We start from the raw sequence: 21574 nt of genomic DNA on the forward strand, positions 1-21574 counted from the left end.
TCGTGCTCTGATGAAGCCAACAAAACCACATCATCTGCGAAGAGCAGAGATGCAATTCTGAGGTTCCTAAAATTGACACACTCCTCACCTTGGCTGCACTTTGAGATCCTTTCCATGAATATCTCAAACAGAATCGGACACAAGGGACAACACAGCTCTCACTTTGGTTATACAAAGATCGGATGGCTTGTAGCAACTGCCCCGGTACCCCATATTCCCGCAGTATCCCTAACAGAGTTCACTGGGGTACATGGTCGTAGGCCTTCTCCAAGTCCACAAAACACATGTAGACTGGCTGCTCAAACTCCCATGCCTCCCTGAGCACTTCCAAAAGGGTAAAGAATTGGTATGTTGTTCCAGGGCCAGGATTGAGTCCGCATTGTTCCTCCTGGATCCGAGGTTCGACAATCGGTTCGAGGCTCCTTTCCATGACCTTAGAGTACACTTTCCCAGGGAAGCTGAGCAATGTGATGCCCCGATAATTGGAGCACACCCTCCGGAATATAATTTGAGAGGGAAATTAATCTTTAAGAAATTATGTGTTCGTACAACTTTGAAGAGCATGGGGATTTCAATCTGTGGGGTAAAATTGTGGAACAGTGTCACCATGAAACTCAAAGAAAGTACAAACATTACACAGTTCAAGAAGAAGTACAGAGGTCTGATTATAAAGAGATATAGGGATGATGAAGAGTTGTGTTAATGTAGAGGACTGAAAAATATTGGGTTATAACAACAGACACCCTTCTATTTAATTTTTTACTTTCCTTTCTTAATTTATGTTTATTTACTTACCAGATTCATTTTCACTGTCCACGGATTAGAACTGCACATGGAGTCTAGTTTAGGTGCTATAACGCAGGTAGTCCTGTAAATGGCAGTCAAGGCGCACAAATGAAAGGTCTCTGGTATCTGTGTAGCTGTAGTTTAAGTTGTATTAACAGAATGTTGAGTGTTTTGGAGGCATTATTTTGATTGTTAGATTGCTGGTTGGCATACTGCTGTGCAGCTGGCTGGGCTCCGTTTTCTCAGTGGCCGGCGTGGGGTGGCATGTGGCCAGCGGAGGTGCAGCATGCATCACCTGAGTTTTGGTGGCGTTTAGCTCAGTAGGAGACACATACTACTATGTTTATGTGTGTGATGAACTTGTAATGCGTTTGTGTGTTCAGTTAAGTAACTGTCATGATAAAGGAGAGACCAATGGCTACTAATGTTTTGCACGATGTGTTGGTTTATAGTCAATGTATTTGGGTTTGATGGTTTAGGATTGTGTTTGCTGATTGGTGGACCTTTCTCATGGATACTTGCCTGTAGTGTTTGACTTTACCTGTTTAACACTAGAACGACCGGGATTTCACTCCTACCTAAAACCACCACGGGCGGTCAAATGATGGCTGGTTTGTAAACTTTATATCTGTCAAGATAAATACCCAACTGAGATAGTAATGCATCAGATATGTTAGTATGTCTGTTAGGATATTTACTGGATACCAATGATTTTTTTTAACGAAGAAAGGATCTCTCTCTCTCTCTCTCTCTCTCTCTCTCTCTCTCTCTCTCTCGCTCTCTCTTTCTCTCTCTGTATGTGTATATATATATATATATATAGATATATAGATATATAGATATAGATATATAGATATAGATATATAGATATATATATACGCTTACTGTCCACAATAGTGGAAGCATTATATCCACCAAACATGGAGCATAAACCCCTCTTAGAATACATACAAGCAGTGGATAGAAGCAGCCAAAGCAGAAACATGATACTGAGCATTAAAGATGGGTAATGTCTCAAGTTACTGTAAATAGCATGGGGTGTTGTGTCTTTTTGTTGCTGTACACTCAGACAGTAGTGGGGAGGAATATGTCCCACATGACACTAAGACAACTTTTTGAGGAAGTAAGATGTCAGTCAGTAATGTTAGCAAAGGGGACTTAACACATAGTATTTACTGTGAAGGAAACACCTGCTGTCAACAGTAATTTGGGTGAATATGAATATTTGCTGGAGAAGAGAAGTACACTAGAAAATAGCAGAAAATAACTGTCGATAACACCATGGGCTAAAAGGGACCAAAGTAAAATAAGTGCTGGTACTATTGCATGAAGGCAAGAACAAAAAAGATGACTAAAAAGAGTCTCGTTGATCAGCAAAACCTGATCTTATCATTTATGTAACAATACTAAGTACACATGAGTTATGTATTTGTGTGGAGCATTTTACTAGTTGGTATATACAGTACAAAACACCTTGTAGTTCCTCTGCTTTGCTGCTCAGGACATCCACCTGTCAGTTATTTGAGTGAAGCAGGTGTTTTATTGTGCAAGACGGACACATCAAAACAGCCCAAATGTACTCCACATACAAAGTAATCCTTCACATTCACTTTCTCAAGCTGGAATTAAAATGATCCAGCAATCCAGTCTTTCACTGAAATCTAAGACTGGCACAAAGAACATGTCCACTTCTGTATTTGTGTCAGGTCACCAAGTTGTTATTCAAATCTATCTTGAGAAAGAAATGTGAGGTTTTGCTGTGTGTGTTCAGGGAAGATTATTAGAAAACAAGCAATCAAGCTCTATTCATATTTACATAAGACTAGTGACTATTCCTGGAACACTTTAGTATGTAGGTGTCCTATTCTATGCAAAGTATACTTCCTTGTTAGTCCACTATAAGAAGTTCATACCAGGCTCTTAGTTGGACCAGAAGAAGAGCAGCTCCCAGCAGTTCAACTTCAACACAAATCATGTTGTCTGTAGCTCTGCTGCTGCTGCTGCTGGCAGCTGGATCCTGTGAGTCTCTTTGAGGGAGAAACATTCAGGACCACAAAGCTTCTTCTGTTTATCCTTTCTGCACTGAGGCACAAAGTTGAGTTTTCAACTTTTTTCTCTTTCTTCTACAGGTGTGAACAGTGAGCAGTTGAATCAACCAGCGTCTCTGACTGTCCAGCAGGGACAACCACTGACCATCACCTGTCAGGTCTCTTATTCTGTTAGTAGCTATTACACAGGCTGGATCAGACAGCCTGCAGGAAAAGGACTGGAGTGGATTGGAATAAAATACACTGGGGGTGCATACTACAAAGAGTCACTAAAAAACAAGTTCAGTATCTCTGTAGAAGCTTCCAGTAAGACAGTGACTCTAACAGGGCAGAATATGCAGCCTGAAGACTCAGCTGTGTATTATTGTGCCCGATACACACAGTAACACAAACCACTGATAGACCTGTACAAAAACCCTCTCTGTCCCTGAACAGTTAAGAGATGATCCACCAGATGACACAACCTCAACTCACTAAAAACCTCAACCACTGTTTCCTGATGAACCACAAAAACACCCTTTGAATAAATGTAAAAGTAGAAAAGTGGAGGGAAAATAGCATTCTACTGAGAGTATCTAAATAAACCTATTTATGAAGAAATATATAAAGGTTTACAAATCTTATCCAAATTCACATCTCATTCTTCTCCAAATAAATGGGTGCCATATTAGGACTATAAGAAACTTTATATTTTAATAATAATACCACTAAATTAAACTTCTATAGCGCTTCTCTAACACTCAAAGTGGCTTTACAATAAACGGGGTGAAAGAAGACAACAGATAAACACAACAGACATACAGGGGTGGAGGGGAAGGGGGGCTACGAGAGGGAGAAGCAGCAGCCACACACGGCGGCAGCAGTACTCTCCCACTTAAACACTCACAAAAGGGCAAGAAAAACAAAAAACCACAGCAGTGTAGACGTTGGTGTTGTGTAGGGGTTTACCCCACAGACCCGAGGTATCCACTAGGTGGCACTATTTACCCCATAGCTGGGGGCTGGGTGGTGGGCATTGTAATGTCCGTAGACGCCTTGTCTTACTGACATAAGAATAATTCAAGAACGAGCCGACTTCGTAGGTTCTTAACTGTGTAGCTTTTACTAGCGTTCATCCGACATACAACCTTCATAACATGCGCTTCTCACTTCCTGTATACGTCACACGCACTGCACGTACACCCGTGAGTAGGTCAAGTTAAACACGTGACCTTTCATTCATTACATCTCCCCCTCTAAGATGATTTTCTAAACATTTCTCTGAACATTTACTGCCAACAATTTTAACCTGTATATCACCCCCCTTTTCACAAAAAAATAAAAAATCTCCCACAGTACACAAGTCCATACGCCTCACAAATCCAGCCGGATTGCAGGCTTGCTCACCCTGCCAGAGCGAGTAACATGTGGTGTGGAAGTTGGCATTTCTGCTGCTCGGGACTCATCCGTGTTTCCACTCTCCCCTGGAGTGACATGGTCAGGATCCCTGCTGACAAAGGTGAGTGTTTTGGGTGTGGCCAACAGGTGGCGCCTGTTCCTTCTGTAATGTTCACCTTGAGCTGTCTTCACTATGTAGGATCTGGGAGTGGAGCTCTGACTGTGAACAACTGCTGGCATTGTCCATGTTTTCTGTCCATCAAGTTTGGTGAGTACTGCGTCACCCGGGTTCAGTGGGCGCAGTGTCCGCACGCCGTTCCTGCGGTTGTAGTAGAAAGCCTGCCTCGATTTGGCTGCGGCGTCAGCGGTTTTGATCCGTTCCTCTTTAGGCCAGGCCGGTTTCAGGTTATGCTGCAATGTGGGTAAGGTGGTTCTGAGTCTCCTACCCATGAGCAATTCCGCTGGACTGGCTCCAGTGGAAGAAGAGGGTGTAGCTCTGTATGTCAACAGGGCGAGGAGAGGGTCTTCCTGCCTTAATATGCTTTTGGCTATCTGAACAGCCCTCTCTGCCTGTCCATTACTCTGGGGGTAGTGTGGGCTTGAAGTCACATGGATGAAATCATAATCCTCATTGAACCTCCTCATCTCTTCTGAAACTAGCTGTGGCCCATTATCACTAACTACAATTTCAGGGATACCAAAACGTGCAAATGTAGCCTTCAGCCTAGCTATAACCTGACTGCTAGTAGTTGTTGGTAGATTTAGAATCTCCAAAAACCTGGAATAATAGTCAGACACTATCAAGTAGTTTTGCTTTTTGTACTCACACAGGTCTATGCCAACTTTCTGCCATGGTCTGGATGGGAGCTCACTTGACATTAAAGGCTCTTTTCTCTGTGTGTTCTTGTGTTCTCTGCAGAATTGACATTGCTGTATCTTTGTTGTAATGTGCTCTGTCATTTTGGGCCACCACACTGACTGGCTAGCTCTCTCTCTGCACTTAACTATCCCCTGGTGCCCGTCGTGTATTCTGTCTAAGATCACCTCCCTCATCTCTGTGGGAATGACGATACGACTGCCTCTGATGACTAAACCATCTACCTCAGATAACTCCCCTCTCACCTGATAAAAGTCTCTGACTGTCTCCGGCACTTTATCGACATACTCAGGCCAGCCGTGTCTGATGAAGCCCAACACTGTCTGGAGCTGCAGATCCCCATCCGTGCTCTGTTTTATCTCCTGCATCCTTTGAGGTGTGGCAGGCACCTGGCACACGATGGCATCAATGTGCGCTGCAACATCATCATGAGAAGCACCATCTCCGTAGCGCTGCTCTGGGCCTCTGGAGAGTGCATCAGCCACAGCTAAAGTTTTGCCTGGTGCGTATTCAGCCACTGCATTGAAACGCATCAGCCTCATTAACAGTCTCCGGCACCTAATGGGCACATTATCCAAGTCTTTGCTGTTCATGAGAGGCACTAGTGGTTTATGATCGGTGACAAGTCTGAAATTGTCAAGCCCAAACAAGTACTTCTCGAACCTTTCACATGCCCAGACGCTGGCTAAGCACTCTTTCTCGATCTGTGCGTACCTTGTCTCTGCGTCACTCAGCCGTCGGGAGCAGTAGGCCACGGGCTTCCAGTGTTCCCCGTGCTGCTGGAGCAGAACGCCTCCCAGCCCGTAGCTGCTGGCATCTGCTGACACCACCGTAGCCTTAGTGATGTCGTAAAAGGTGAGTACCGGGGCGGTGGCGAGTGCTGCTTTAAGGTCTTGGAATGCTGTGTTCTGTGCAGGTCCCCACAGCCACTCTGTCGTTGCTTTAAGCAGTCCATAAAGCGGCTGACCTACAGTGGACAGCTCTGGGACGTATTTTGCCAAATAGTTCACCATCCCGAGGAACCTCTTGAGTTCCGTCACGTTCTGGGGCTGAGGAAAGTTCTCTATTCCGGCCACTTTGTCCGGGTCAGGTCTGATGCCTGCCTCGTTGATGATATGACCAAGGAAGCGGACTTGTTTCTGTTTGAACTTGCATTTCGCTTGGTTCAGTTTGAGACCTGCTGTTTCAATGACCCCCAGCGCTTCTGCTAGGCGCCGGTCATGGATTTCCTCAGTCTCTCCATGTATAAGGATGTCATCCATGTACACCTCTGTGCCCTCTAGCCCGGTCAGAGTTTCCGCCATCTTTCTCTGGAAAATCTCTGGAGCACTCGTTATACCAAATGGAAGGCGGCAGAAAGCATACCTCCCAAATGGGGTGATGAAAGTGGTGAGCCCCCTGCTGTCTTCATGCAAGGGGATCTGGTAAAACCCACTTGCTGCATCCAACGTTGTGAAGAACTTTGACCCTGCGAGCCTTGGCATTATTTCCTCCATAGTGGGCAGCACGTATTTCTCACGTTTCACCGCTCGATTCAGCCTCCTGAGGTCAGCGCAGCAGCGAACCTCTTTCTTGTTCGGTTTCAGCACCGGCACCATAGCGGCGCACCATTCTGTGGGCTGAGTCACTTTTTCAATAATGCCCTCATTTTCCATGCGCTGCAGTTCTTTCTTAACCAGTGGTACAAGTGGCAGCGGTATCCGTCTGGCTGTATGCACCGCGTATGGCTGGGCACCCTTCACCAGAGCTATTTTCACTGGGTCTGTTTTCAGCAGTCCACTTGAACCGAAAACTCCACTGACCTCATTCATCCGCTTCACTAGACCCATCTCCACTGCCTCTGGACGACTCAGCAGACAGTTGCCTCTCCCCTTGATCACATACACTGGAAAGGAGTATTGTTTCTCCTTGTAGTTGGTTGTGGCTTGAAACTGTCCTATGCAGCTGATGTTTCCACCTGGGCTTATGAAGCATGTGTCAGGAGGTCCCAGTTTTATGTTTGGCTTCAGCTTTTTAAATGTCCCTTGGTTGATAACAGTAGCGTCAGCCCCCGTGTCAATTTTAAAGGTTATTGGTACATCACTTATTGTTAAACTAACAGTCCAATCTTCCTGACTGCTCTCTTTGCCAACTTCTCCCAGAAAGTACAGCTGTTTAACCTCTTCAGTGACTTCTCTCACCGCTTTAGAGTGACATACACGCTCCCAATGTCCCTTTTTATGACACTTGTTGCACTTACTGTTCGTTGCAGGACACTTCCGCTCATCGGTGTGCTGCGTCTTGCCGCACCTCCCGCATTCATCTACTTTGTTGGTTGCCGGACTGCCGCCACCATGACGCTGTCCGCCCTTTTTGTTTTGGCGTTCGTCCCGCCATCGGACAACATTGACGTTAGCCAGCTGGGCCTCTGGTTGGTTAGCTTGGAGGCTGAGCTGCTTTGTTATTGCCTCCGCCTGGCGCACTTGTTCAATGACTTTCACCAGAGTAAGGTCCGCTGTGAGCTGGAACTGACGGGAGAGCACCTTATCTTTTATGCCCACTACCAGACGATCTCTGATATGTTCATCCCTCTTGTCCCCAAACTCACAGTGTTCAGACAGCTCATACAATGTCCGGATGTACATCTCCGCTGTCTCTCCTGGCTGCTGGCTACGTTGATAGAAGCACGCCCTCTCATGTATGATGTTACGGCGGGGAATAAAGTAGCCGTCGAACCTTTTCAGTACGAAATCATAGTCCACTTTATCACCCTCCGCCGCGAAGTCAAACGAGCTGAATATCTTTTCAGCCTCGCCGCCCATTGCATAAATCAGCGAACTCACTTGAATCTCCCCGTCGTCTTTATCCAGCTTTGTCGCGAGCCTGAATCGCGAGAACCGTTGTTTCCACTGCGGCCATTCAACTGGGCAGTCAAACTTGAATTCACTCGGCGGATTAAACTTCGGCATGACCGCTCGTGTTCAGATACACAGACTATTCTGACACCATGTAATGTCCGTAGACGCCTTGTCTTACTGACATAAGAATAATTCAAGAACGAGCCGACTTCGTAGGTTCTTAACTGTGTAGCTTTTACTAGCGTTCATCCGACATACAACCTTCATAACATGCGCTTCTCTTCCTGTATACGTCACACGCACTGCACGTACACCCGTGAGTAGGTCAAGTTAAACACGTGACCTTTCATTCATTACAGGCATCAGGGAATCTCCACACACCCCGGCGGGCCTGCGTACCGCACGTCTAGGAGCCAGACCTCCTCCGAGTCCCTTGTAGACCAGCCAGGGTCCAAGATGTAGCCAGTTACGAGAAGAAGGATGCTGGCGTCATGGGAAATGTTTGGCGTCTGATACTGACGCACGACGCACCCTTAGCGTCTGTGTGAGACGCACCAGGCTTTCACCTGACTTTAAACTGAACACATCCACCGCAATATGTGATGCTCAGAGAGGTAAAGGTAAAGGAAAGATCAGCAATAATGTGTATTTGAATAAAATAAAGGACGTCAGACCAAAACTTTTTAGTATGTGTACAATACCAAAACAGATGCAGAGCAGTTTCAGGCATAGTAACACAAAACGAGCAACCAATATCAACATCATTGTTAAGCCTTTTAAGATATAATTTAGCAGGGTAGAATCTATGAGTTAGTTTAAACGTGATTTCTCTCACTTTATTAGTTAACAGGTATTTGAGAGGTAAAGTCCAAACTCTTTTCCAAGGAATGTTCTCCACAAATTTTTCCTAGAAAATTTTTACATAAGGTATTGATACTATATCTCTTTGAGATGAAGCTCTAACACATCTATTTCTACTTTTACGATAATTTGAAACACAGTTTACTGATTACAGATCCATCCAGCTCTATAGAGGGAACAAGAAAAACACTTCATTTTGAGTCTCTTATCAGCATCAGAGCACCATAAGGAATGGCATCAAAAACAACTGCATACTCCTTTGCAGGTACTGGAATTTTTAAATTTTGATAAAAATTCAGAGTAATTCAGCAAGTGACCTTTTGAGTTAAGCAGTTCACCCACCAACCTAATATCATTGTTAAACCAGTTTCCAAAGAATAATGAGTGATTTTTATAAAGGATATTCCTGTTGTTCCATATAAAGTATTTACGAGGAGAGAAGTTGTGTTTATGTAGGAGAGACCAAGCCAACAGAGATTGCTTATGAAAGTTTGATCATTTTACGGGTATTTTAAGAATATCATAATTGCATTGTAGAACAAATTTCAGGCCACCTATTATAGAAAAAAATATAATTAGGGATGAAATTCCATAAGGAAGTGGTGTTTTTCACGAACTGTCTTATATAATTACTCTTAAATATATTGTTTAATGTTGTAAAATCCAAAATGTTTAATCCTCCACAATCAGCAGTATTCATAATAAAAGTTCAAAATGTGTCTTGTTATTCAAACAAAAGGTTATCAATATTTTTTACAGTTGAATTCTCAACAGGGAAGGAAAGAGCGACATAAGTTAGTCTTGAAATGCCTTCAGCTTTTGAGAGAAGACGTCTCCCTCTTAATGATGGCTCTCTCTGTAACCATTTATTAAATTTTTTGCCTGGCCTTTCAATGACTGGCTCAAAATTCAAAGAACATCTTACAGATTCATCTATTCTAATATTTACACCCAAATATGTAACTTGATTCTTAATTGGAATACCACATACAGATGACATTTTATATGTCTTGATAGGCATTAATTCACATTTGTTCGTGTTTAAACATAAACCGGAAGCATTGGAAAATTCTTAATAAGGTCCAAATCATGAGGAATTTGAGTAGCATCTTTTAAGAAGAGGACTGTATCGTCTCCCAGCTGACTGATGAAGACCTGTCTGTCCGCAACCACTACACCCTGCAAATCACTATTGGAACTGTAAGTAGCAAGAAGTTGTGCAGTGATCAAAAAGTGATAAGGGGAAATGGGACCACCTTGTCTAACTCCGCGATAAAGGTTGAACTTGGAGAAGTACTATATTCTAACTTAATTGAGCTACTACCGTTATTATAAAGAGTTTGATAGTTTTACAAAAGAAGTCCACGAAACCAAACTTTGATAGGGCTTTGATAGGGCAAAAGTAGTTAACGTTGATTGTTAAGTACTTGGACTTGACCTAGTAGATTGTAACATGTCTGTTGCAGAGATTAATGCACATTTTTTTGGAGCTACCAAATAGAGATGTTCCTACGATGCCATCTTGGTCCTTCCCCAACCGCCATAAAAGTTAAGATGATAAAGACGAAGTAGATGACGTGACGAGGAAACATGGAGGTGAGTGAAATTACAAATACAGAACAAGAGGAGGCATCCAAACCAACCCAAGATGGGGGAGATGAATTTGTTACTAAAAGGGTTGCAACTTCTATTGTGTGGACATGGTTTGGCTTTAGAAAAGCCAACACCAAACAGAAAACTATACTCTGCAAACTGTGTCGCATGACAGTCATTGCTGGAGGTGGACATACTTTTAACTCAAGTGTTGTCCCACTGTACTGCCCTGTATTTTTGTTCAGCCCTTCCACTCAATACCAATACTGTGGTGGTAGTAGTGAGTGGAAGGGCTGAACAAAAATACCTGAGACCTATAAGGGGCACCAATCCCCCAACACACACACACACACACGCACACACAAACACACACATTGGTGGTTTAATTTATATAGAGAGGGCGACTGAAAGAGCCAGTTGAAGCTCGTGTAAGTCGTAATTTGGTGTTAATCATGAATGCCATTAACTTAAATTATGCTTAAAGTATGCCTAAATTAAAATGTTAGATTGTCTAATTTTGGGCCATGACAAAGTTAGTGTAGTACAATTCTAATTTCTAATGCTCTAATATTTTCTTTTGTTTTAGTTGTTTTTATAACTGTAAGCAATATTGTATGAAAACCAAGAATAACAATAAGCAAAGAGGCAGACAATTTGACACAAATCTGATCTTATCTTTTGTGTACAAGCTGCTGAGTACATCTGAGTGACTGATTAGTGTATAGGATTTACTGCAATATATAATCCGGAAGAAGATAAACAAAAACACTTTAAAACCTGTTCTTTTACCATGCTGGTCAGGACTTCCACCTTTAAGTTATCTGAATGAATAAGACTTGTTATTGTCTGAGACAAATGCACCAAAACAGCCCAAATGTCCTCCATCTACAAAGTAAACCTTCCCACTGACTTTCTCAAGGTCGGAAATGAAATGATCACGACACTGAAATTTTCACTGAAATCAAAAATTTGATGAAACCAAAAGGAGCACTTCCATATTCATCTTAATTAACCAACTAGCATACTGTCCACATCTACCTTCAGAAAGAAATGTAAGGTTTGCTGTTAAATGCAGACAATTTGGACACTTTGTTTGTGAACTAGACTCCATAGTTCACAATACTGGATATACTCCAAAACTAGGACAAAACCATTTGAAAGATTATGACCCTCTCTTAAACGTGTTTAATGATTAAGCATAAAATACGGCAATTGCAATCTGTTAATATTTGTAAATAAGTACTCCATGTTCTTTGAATACATCAGTAGCCACCTATTACACCAGTTGCTCGTGCTATGGAGATCTGCTTGAAGATGGGCTGTAGCAGCGTCCTTATTAATTATTCTAAATATTTTTGTATCGTCCGCAAAAAGGTATGAATCAGATTGTATCACACTTGGTAAATAATTTATGTAACCTGCACAACAGGGGAATGGGCCTGTGCTTGCGCAGGGACAGTTTACAGTCTAATGTCTAAGTTCAGTGGAGATTGGTGTAGGTTTTTTTCTAGACCAGATTCTAGTACTCACCCCAAAGACAACACACACACTCGTGGGTATAGTTTACAATAAAAAACAATTTATTTCAACAGTGCAAAGTCAAGTTATTTCAATATCAATACTAAATGAGATGTGTTATATTATATATATATATATATATATATATATATATATATATATATTACTCTATTATACTTTTTAAAAGTTCTTCCTAATATTCTATTTATTGTCTATATCTATCTATATTCTATTTTATACCCTTCTAATATATTACTTATGCAGCCATATTCTACACTAACAAATTAAACAAAACAATCCACAATAAAGTATGAGTGTACTCAAAGAAAATAATAAAGAAAAGAAAAGGGGGAATGATTCAGTCTTCCAATTTGTGCAAGGTGCAATGTCCAGATCCTACCACAATCACAGGGGCAAGTTAATGTAGAGGGCGATGATGATGAATCCAAATCCAGGGCGATGATGGGGGCAATCCAAAGGGGGTATCCAAGGGTTCCAAAAGGTGTAGCAAGGGGGGATTGTTCAGGGTACTAAAAAAAACCAGTCTGCACAAAATTGTACAGATTCCTTATTAATTGCAATCTCTATCAAACAATTACAAACAAAATAAAAATACCCAAATCTAGAGTCAATTCTCAGAATTAAATAATTTCCTACATATCACTAATATGCAGTTGAATGACAACAGCCTATTGCTGTAAGAACAGTTAAAAACAATGTCATCGCAGCCAGGCTGCATGACAGTCAGGCGGCACTATCAACGTGAATTCACGTCCAGCTGGCTGCTATGGTTTCTATGGATGCCATGTAGCCCGAGTTGGCTCGGTGGCTAGTGGCAACAAGCATATTATTATATTAAAACGTCTAACATTCCTATATCAAATAAACCCTATGGATCGGGTGTCCTGACTGGTTTTAAAGCTCTGAATCATATGGGAAACTGCTAAGGATCATAGATATACATTTTAGCTGGGTTAGCTTAGCTTAGCAACCAATCGAAAATTGTCAGTCTTTAGATTTCAAGATTTTAAACTCTTAGCTCACCAGGATTCCAGCAGCGTACAGAACACAAGAGACAAGAGTCTTCCTTCTTCCTTCAACAGGAGATCATCTGTCTTTGGATAAAATCAAGATATCCTACGTAAATGGCTATGATTACATGGAACACAGAAAGCTGTTTACTTTTAGCTTTGGCTAGCGGCTCACCAAGGAAGCTTCGTGGGAGGGATCTTTATGTTGTAGCTCAAATGTCCTATAGTTCAAATATCCGTAGTTCAAATATCAATACTTAAAGTATCCATAGCCAAAGTTGTCTGTATTTCAAAATATCCGTATTTCTCTTCTCTTCCAGTCTTTCTCTCGTCAGATTCATTCTCTCTTCTCTATTGTTGACGGTTGTTTGTTATGGTTTAAACTCTGTAGCTCGTGTGCCTCCTAGAGGCTACTAGTTTAACTTACATATGTCACAGGGTACATGTAATCATGTGGATTACATTTACATAGACAACAAAGAGTACAGGGCCCAACACAGAACCTTGTGGAACTCCAGAGGTCACTGGTTTCCATTTTGAAGTGGCCCCATTTACCACCACCTGCTGTTTCCTATTATGTAAAATAATCCTGTATCTCTGTCGTCTGTGCCATAAGATTTGAATTTTGACAGCAGTCTTTTATGAGTAACTTTATCAAAAGCTTTTTGAAAGCCCATATAGTATATGCAATCAGCTGATTCCCCTCTATATATATATATATATATATATATATATATATATATATATATGCAATCAGCTGATTCCCCTCTATCCAAAGCTGCTGACCACTTATCAAGAACGGTAAGAAGCTGAAGTGTAGTCGATCTTCCAGATAAAAATCCATACTGTTTGTTACTAAATAGTCTGTTAGACTTCATTTGGTCAACAATATACTATGTCCTGATTAGTTTTTCCATTGTCTTACATGCTACAGATGTCAGACTAACTGGCCTGTAATTTCCTGGGAGTGACTTGTTTCCTTTTTTGAAAATTGCACTGATATGTGCCTCTTTCCAATCACAGGGTAAAGTTTATTCTTCTAATGATTTATTATGCAGCATTGTTAGAGGTTCAGTAATCACACTAGTCAATTCCTTTAAGATACTAGGATGTAGCACATCTGGACGTGGTGATTTGTAGACATTAATATCATGTAGAAGCCGTTTTATATCTTAAAAAGTTATTATAAAACATTCTGTTTGCTGAACTTCCAATCTTAGCAACTCAGGTAATCACAAATACAGGTTCGATCACCAATACACTACTGAAATAATCTGACAGTATTTCTGCTTTTTCAGTATCTGTCTGTTTTTGGGGAGTTCTTATCCTTCTGATTACTATATAAATCTCCTACTGACGTCTTAATTTTTGTCCTCTTATTAATATAATTCCAGATAACCTTTGATTTCAGTTTAGATTGTCTTGCTAAGTCTTCTTTGTATAACTTTCTTAAATAACGTGTTCTTGTTCTCACAAAGTTTCTAATTCTTCAATATTGATGTTGTACCTCTGGTTTTTTACTTCTTATTGCCTTTCTCGCAAGAATATTTTTTTTCTACAACTTTCCCTTTTGCAATACCGTCCAAGGGGAATTTATGCTTTTTATTCTGGGACCTGGTTTTACTGTTTGGTACGTACTTATCCTCTATTTCTTTCAACTTATCCTGTATTAATCTCTATTTTTCTTCAACACCATAATTAGATAGGTATTGTGTCCAGTCAAAGATTTCCAAATCTCTACGTGCTTCCTCAAAATTCCCCTTGTTGTAATTTTTTCTTGTTGTTTCATTTCTCACCGTTTTTGTGTAACAAATGACCTTAAACATTATGACACAATGATCACTTTTACCTAAAGGGCCTAAATACTGAATGTTATCTATCATTTTATCCTCATTTGTAACTAACTATAAGATCCAACACATGTGTTATGTCATCACCTCGCCACCTTGTTGGTTCTTGCACATGTTGAAACAGCAATGCATTCTGAATACAGTCCAGAAACCCATTATCTAGTGATATAAGATTATCCCCCTTTGCATCATTAAAATTCCAGTCTATATTTGTCAAAATAAAATCACCCTTAATTAATTTATCTAAGTACTTTCTAGTTGACACCTCTTCCATTAGAACCAAAAGATTATTATTGTTAGTTTCTGTACCACTATCAGACCTATAAATTAAATCCACCATCAAAAACTCTTGGTTATTGCATTTGATCTCCACCAAAAAATTCTCTTCAAACTCTGTTGCTAATGCAATTTCTTTAACTTCTAATGATTTATGAATATAAAGCAGTAAACCTCTACCTCTATCTTTGTCTATATTCCTTGAAAATAAATTATAACGTTCTATATATCATCCAAATTAAATTCTGCTGGGCTCATTTTGTGCTTCTGATTTTTGGACTTAACTTCAGTAATTCCTATAATATGAATAAGAGGGAGTAATTTCAAATTCGCAGCAATAAATTCAGGCATTTTGTTATGGCGTTGCTCTGCATTTGTACAGAGACACATAATACTCTCTGAGGGTGGAGATTTACAGACATGCTGTGGTTTATCGCAAACAAGCTTATGATCAAGTCATGGGTGTTGGGGATTCTCACCACCCTCTTCTCCTTTAAGAACTTAAAAAGGACAAGCACATAAATATATCATTACAATACGTTATAACACACCATACTTGTAACTAGAGTGAGATCTTGATATGTTATGAATTTGTTGTATGGTTATTTTGATTTAATTATCACAGGATAGGCACTCCCCTGACCGCACGTCACTGACTGCACATAAAACAACTTGTGTTGTGGTCCTTGGCTTGGTGTGCATGACATCATTTGATCCTTGGGGAAAACTACTTGGGGAGCCCGGCTGTAGAGGAAGTGGCTTTATGTTTAACTGTTGTGTTATGTTTTGGATAAGACAACCAACACGGGGAGCACTGGAAAGGATAGGGCACAGATGTTCAGATGCCAGTGGAAATCTTTATGGCAGTAAAATGCAAGGGCTCATGGGAGTTACCAGAGGTGACAGCAACAGCAGGGCACATCTGGAAATGTCCAACTTAAAGCCAGAAGATTCTGCTGTGTATGACTGTGGCAGAGTGCTACAGTATTGGTAGGGAGTGGAAGGGCTGAACAAAAACACCTTTGAGACCTGTAGGGGGCACCAAGCCCCCAACACACACACACACACACACACACGCACACACACACACGCACACACACACACGCACACACACACACACACACACACACACATTGGTGGTTTAATTTATAAAGAGAGGGCGACTGAAAGAGCCAGTTGAAGCTCGTGTAAGTCATAATTTGGTTTTAATCATTAATACCATTAACTTAAATTATCCTTAAAGTATGCTTACATTAACATTTTAGATTGTCTAATTTTGGGCCATGACAAAGTTAGTGTCGTACAATTCTAATTTCTAATGCTCTAATATTTTCTTGTGTTTTTTTTTATATAACTGTAAGCAATATTGTATGAAAACCAAGAACAACAATAAGCAAAGAAGCAGCCAATTTGTGACACAAATCTGATCTTATCTTTTGTGTACAAGCTGCTGAGTACATCTGAGTGACCCATTAGTGTATAGGATTTACTGCAATATATAATCCAGTAGAAGATAAACAAAAACACTTTAAAACCTGTTCTTTTACCATGCTGGTCAGGACTTCCACCTTTAAGTTATCTGAATGAATCAGACGTGTTATTGTCTGAGACAAATGCACCAAAACAGCCCCAATGTCCTCCACCTACAAAGTAAACCTTCCCACTGACTTTCTCAAGGTCGGAAATGAAATGATCATGACACTGAAATTTTCACTGAAATCAAAGATTTGATGAAACCAAAAGGAGCACTTCCATATTCATCTTAATTAACCAACTAGCATACTGTCCACATCTACCTTCAGAAAGAAATGTAAGGTTTGCTGTTAAATGCAGACAATTTGGACACTTTGTTTGTGAAACTGGACTCCATAGTTCACAATACTGGATATACTCCAAAACAAGGACAAACCCATTTGAATGATTATGACCCTCTCTTAAACGTGTTTATTGATTAATCATAAACTACGGCAATAGCAATCTGTTAATATTTGTAAATAAGTACTCCATGTTCTTTGAATACATTATTGTCGCGGGGTGATTTTCAATGCAAAGTATACTTCCTTGTTAGTCCACTATAAGAAGTTCATACCAGGCTCTTAGTTGGACCAGAAGAAGAGCAGCTCCCAGCAGTTCAACTTCAACACAAATCATGTTGTCTGTAGCTCTGCTGCTGCTGCTGCTGGCAGCTGGATCCAGTGAGTCTCTTTGAGGGAGAAACATTCAGGACCACAAAGCTTCTTCTGTTTATCCTTTCTGCACTGAGGCACAAAGTTGAGTTTTCAACTTTTTTCTCTCTCTTCTACAGGTGTGAACAGTGAGCAGTTGAATCAACCAGCGTCTCTGACTGTCCAGCCAGGACAACCACTGACCATCACCTGTCAGGTCTCTTATTCTGTTAGTAGCTACTGGACAGGCTGGATCAGACAGCCTGCAGGAAAAGGACTGGAGTGGATTGGATATATATATACTGGGGCCACATACTACAAAGAGTCACTAAAAAACAAGTTCAGTATCTCTTTAGAAGCTTCCAGTAACACAGCGACTCTAACAGGACAGAATATGCAGCCTGAAGACTCAGCTGTGTATTATTGTGCCAGAGACACACAGTAACACAAACCACTGGTAGACCTGTACAAAAACCCTCTCTGTCCCTGAACAGTTAAGAGATGATCCACCAGATGACACAACCTCAACTCACTAAAAACTTCAACCATTGTTTCCTGATGAAACACAAAAACACCCTTTGAATAAATGTAAAAGTAGAAAAGTGGAGGGAAAATAGCATTCTATCGAGAGTATCTAAATAAATCTATTTATGAAGAAATATCTAAAAATATTCTAATCTTATCCGTATTTACATCTTATTAATATTCAACTAAATGGTTGCCATATTGGGACTATAAGAAACTTTATATTTTGCTCTACATTATGTATTTATGTTGTTTGGAAATTATAAAATAAAAAATACCAAAGTAAAATTAATGATAGACAATGTCCTGCTAGAAAGAGTATATGAAAATAAATGTCTAGGTGTGATACTAGACCAGAACATCTGCTGGAAACCTCACATAACATATGTGTGAGCAAAGCTGGCAAGGAGCATCGCAGTCATGAGAAAAGCAAGACACATTCTGGATCATAAGTCATTGTACACTCTGTATTGTTCATTTATTTTACCATACCTGATCTACTGTGTGGAGGTATGGGGTAACGCCTACAACACCAACCTACAACCATTATGTACACAACAAAAAGAGCCATAAGGATAGTTAATAATGTAGGATATCATGAACACACCAACAAGCTATTTTTAAAGTCAAGTGCCTTGAAGTTCAGGGATTTAGTAGAATTTAACACAACACAAATAATGTTCAAAGCAAGAAACAATCTACTACCGAGCAATATACAACAAATATTCCCAGATAGAGAAGGGGAATATAATTTGAGAGGGAAATTAAACTTCAAGACATTATTGTTTGTACAGCTTTGAAGAGCATGGGCATTTCTATCTGTGGGGTAAAGTTGTGGAGCAGTGTGAGCATGGAACTCAAACAACGTACAAACACTACACAGTTCAAGAAGAAGCACCAAGGTGTGATTATCAAGAGATATAGGCATGATGAAGAGATGTGCTACCTGTCTAAGGTTTACTGATCTCCAAACAGCAAACACTCCTAATAAAATGTTTATATTAGTGTATATCTGGGTTGTTTTATATCTTCCATCCATCCATCCATTATCCAAACCGTTTATCCTGCTCTCAGGGTCACGGGGATGCTGGAGTCTATCCCAGCAGTCATTGGGCGGCAGACGGGGAGACACCCTGGACAGGCCGCCAGGCCATCACACAGGGCCGACTGTTACGGCCACGGGTGTGTCCGTGTCCGTATAGTTGTGTGTTGTGTTGCCTCCTGTATCTAACCCTCCCTCTGACTCTACATCCAGGTATCCTCCAGGTGCTCCTCCTCACCTCACCAACCGGGCAACAAATTGTCCAGTTCCATCAGCTGTCCAGTGTCCCATGTAAACCCCCCCCCCCCCCACGTGTCTTCAGGTCCCCGGCCAGCTGGTTTAGTTTGTGTGATTTTCTTTTGTGTGTTGTAGCTACTTTGTGTTGATGTCTTTGTCTCTGTAGCTACTTTGTGTTTGTGTTTTTGTCTCTGTAGCTACTTTGTGTTTGTAATGTCTGGCCCGTTTTCATTTAAGTTTTGCATTGTTTAAATCTTGAGTATTTTGAGTTGTGTTTAGCCTTTAATTTGTTTAGTTCTTTTGGGCAAGGGGGTCAAGGTAAGATGCCCATGAGCAAACCCCCCATCACGTAGCTTACCTCTGTTAGACACACTAGGTTAGCAGCGGCTGCCACTTTTTGTCTTTAGGCTTGGTGCTTTTCAGCACTGTCGGGGGGGGGGGTTACTTTTGTTAGTAGTGTATTGTTTTGGCAACCGTTCGGTTCCCTTGTCCTGTCATGGTGTTAATAAATATTTATATTTTATTATATATAAACGTTTATGTCTCATGTGTTGCACCTTCACCTCAATGTTACCCAGTACACTAATTGTTGCACCCTCATCGGACCGAGGGACGTGACACACACACACACACACACACACACACACACACACACACACACACACACACACACACACACACACACACATTCATTTCATACCTAGGGACAATTTGGATTCACCTGGCCTACATGTCTTTGGACTCTGGGAGGAAACCCACACAGACACGGGGAGAACATGCAAACTCCACACAGAGGACGACCCCCCAGGGTTGGACTATGCCGGGGCTCCAACCCAGGACCTTATTGCTGTGAGGCGAGCGCGCTACCCACCGTGACACACACACACACACACACACACACACACACACACACAATGAGGAGCGGAATATCAACACAAATACAGGAGAAAAGGTTTTAATACATTGCAGTACAGCCCCGTTTCGTGCGTCGCGCACTCATCAGCAGCTGGCGAGTGTGCGACGAACGAAACAGGGCTGTACTGCAATGTATTAAAACCTTTTCTCCTGTATTTGTGTTGATATATACAGTGCTGCTTGAAAGTATGTGATCCCCTTGAGCAGTTTAGATGTTTCTGTTGTTTTACCATGATTTTCTTATTCTATCATCACCAGTTTTTATGTATGAAATGTCAGATATATGTTTATCAGTTGCATGTACTTGTTTAGTGGGACTTGTTTAAGTAGCCCAAAAACTACATGAAACATGGAATTAGTGTATGTGCAAAAGTAAGTGAACCCCCAGCTGCACTGGTTAAGTCAAGCAGGTAACAGACTGAGGTGAAACACATTTGGGTGCTTAATTAATCATTTAAGCAGGCCAATGAAATGAGACATCCTTGGGAAAGGGTTTGGCCTGCACTAATTAAAAGACAGAGGAAACCAACCAAACCACTGTGGTCCCATACAAATCAACAATGCCGAGAGCAAAGGAGATATCCGAGGACATGAAGAAGAAGGTAGTGACAGCCCATCAGTCTGGGGAGGGATATAAGACCATCTCCAAAAGATTCCAGCTCCATCCATCTACTGTAAGACAAATAATTTACAAATGTAGGGCCTTCAACATGACAGCAACTCTGCCTAGAAGTGGACGCCCATCAAAAATATCACCCAAAAGCACCAGAAAAATAATAAATCAGGTAAAGGCCAACCCACACATCACCTCTAGAGAGTTGCAGAGCTCTCTGGTAGCATCTGGGACAAATGTGCATGCGTCTACAATCAGACGGAAATTGAATAGCCATGACATTCATGGGAGGGTTGCTAGAAGGAAGCCTCTGCTCTCAAAAAAGAACAAAGCTGCCCATTTCAACTTTGCCAGAGAGCACTTGGACAAACCAGAGACCTTCTGGAAGTCCATTCTCTGAACAGACGAGTCCAAAATAGAATTATTTGGTCACAATCAAAACCAACATGTTTGGAGAAAAGCCAACACTGCATATGAAGAAAAGAACCTCCTCCCAACAGTGAAGCATGGTGGTGGAAATGTGAAGGTCTGGGGCTGCTTTTCTGCTTCTGGACCTGGACGACTCCATATTATCCAAGGAACCATGAATTCTCCGGCATATCAACAAATTCTTGACCAGAATCTCCTGCCATCAGTCAGGGAGTTGAAGCTGGGACGAAAATGGATTATGCAACAAGACAATGACCCAAAGCATTCCAGCAAAACTACAAAGGAACGGCTTCAGAGAAAGAGGATTCGTACTCTGTATAGGCCCAGTCAAAGTCCGGATCTTAATCCAATTGAAATGTTGTGGTGAGACCTGAAGAAGTTGGTACATACCAGATGTCCCTCCAACCTCTCTCAACTGGCTGAGTTCTGCAAGGAGGAGTGGGCAAAAAGCCCCATAAGCAGATGCAAGAGACTGGTTAGTGGTTACAGAAGACGTTTGGTTGAAGTAATGGCTGCAAAAGGAGGAGCCACAAGCTACTAATACAAGGGTTCACATACTTTTGCACATGTTAAATTTTCAGTTTTTGTGAAATA

At 41.2% G+C, this 21574-nt stretch overlaps 1 protein-coding gene across 1 annotated transcript in view; it reads left to right on the forward strand.

The window, feature by feature from the left end:
• The first annotated feature begins 2740 nt into the window (after window positions 1-2740).
• The window catches only part of LOC130131917 (immunoglobulin mu heavy chain-like), a 79834-nt gene continuing 61000 nt past the window's right edge, over window positions 2741-21574 (forward strand). Inside the window, exons 1-2 of the mRNA XM_056301644.1 lie at window positions 2741-2805; window positions 17360-17644. Coding sequence (XP_056157619.1) covers window positions 2760-2805; window positions 17360-17644 — 331 coding nt within the window. The 5' untranslated portion in view covers window positions 2741-2759. The remainder of the gene's footprint in view (window positions 2806-17359; window positions 17645-21574) is intronic.

The sequence above is a fragment of the Lampris incognitus genome (assembly GCF_029633865.1).
Source record: "Lampris incognitus isolate fLamInc1 chromosome 5 unlocalized genomic scaffold, fLamInc1.hap2 SUPER_5_unloc_1, whole genome shotgun sequence".
Classification (NCBI taxonomy): domain Eukaryota; kingdom Metazoa; phylum Chordata; class Actinopteri; order Lampriformes; family Lampridae; genus Lampris; species Lampris incognitus.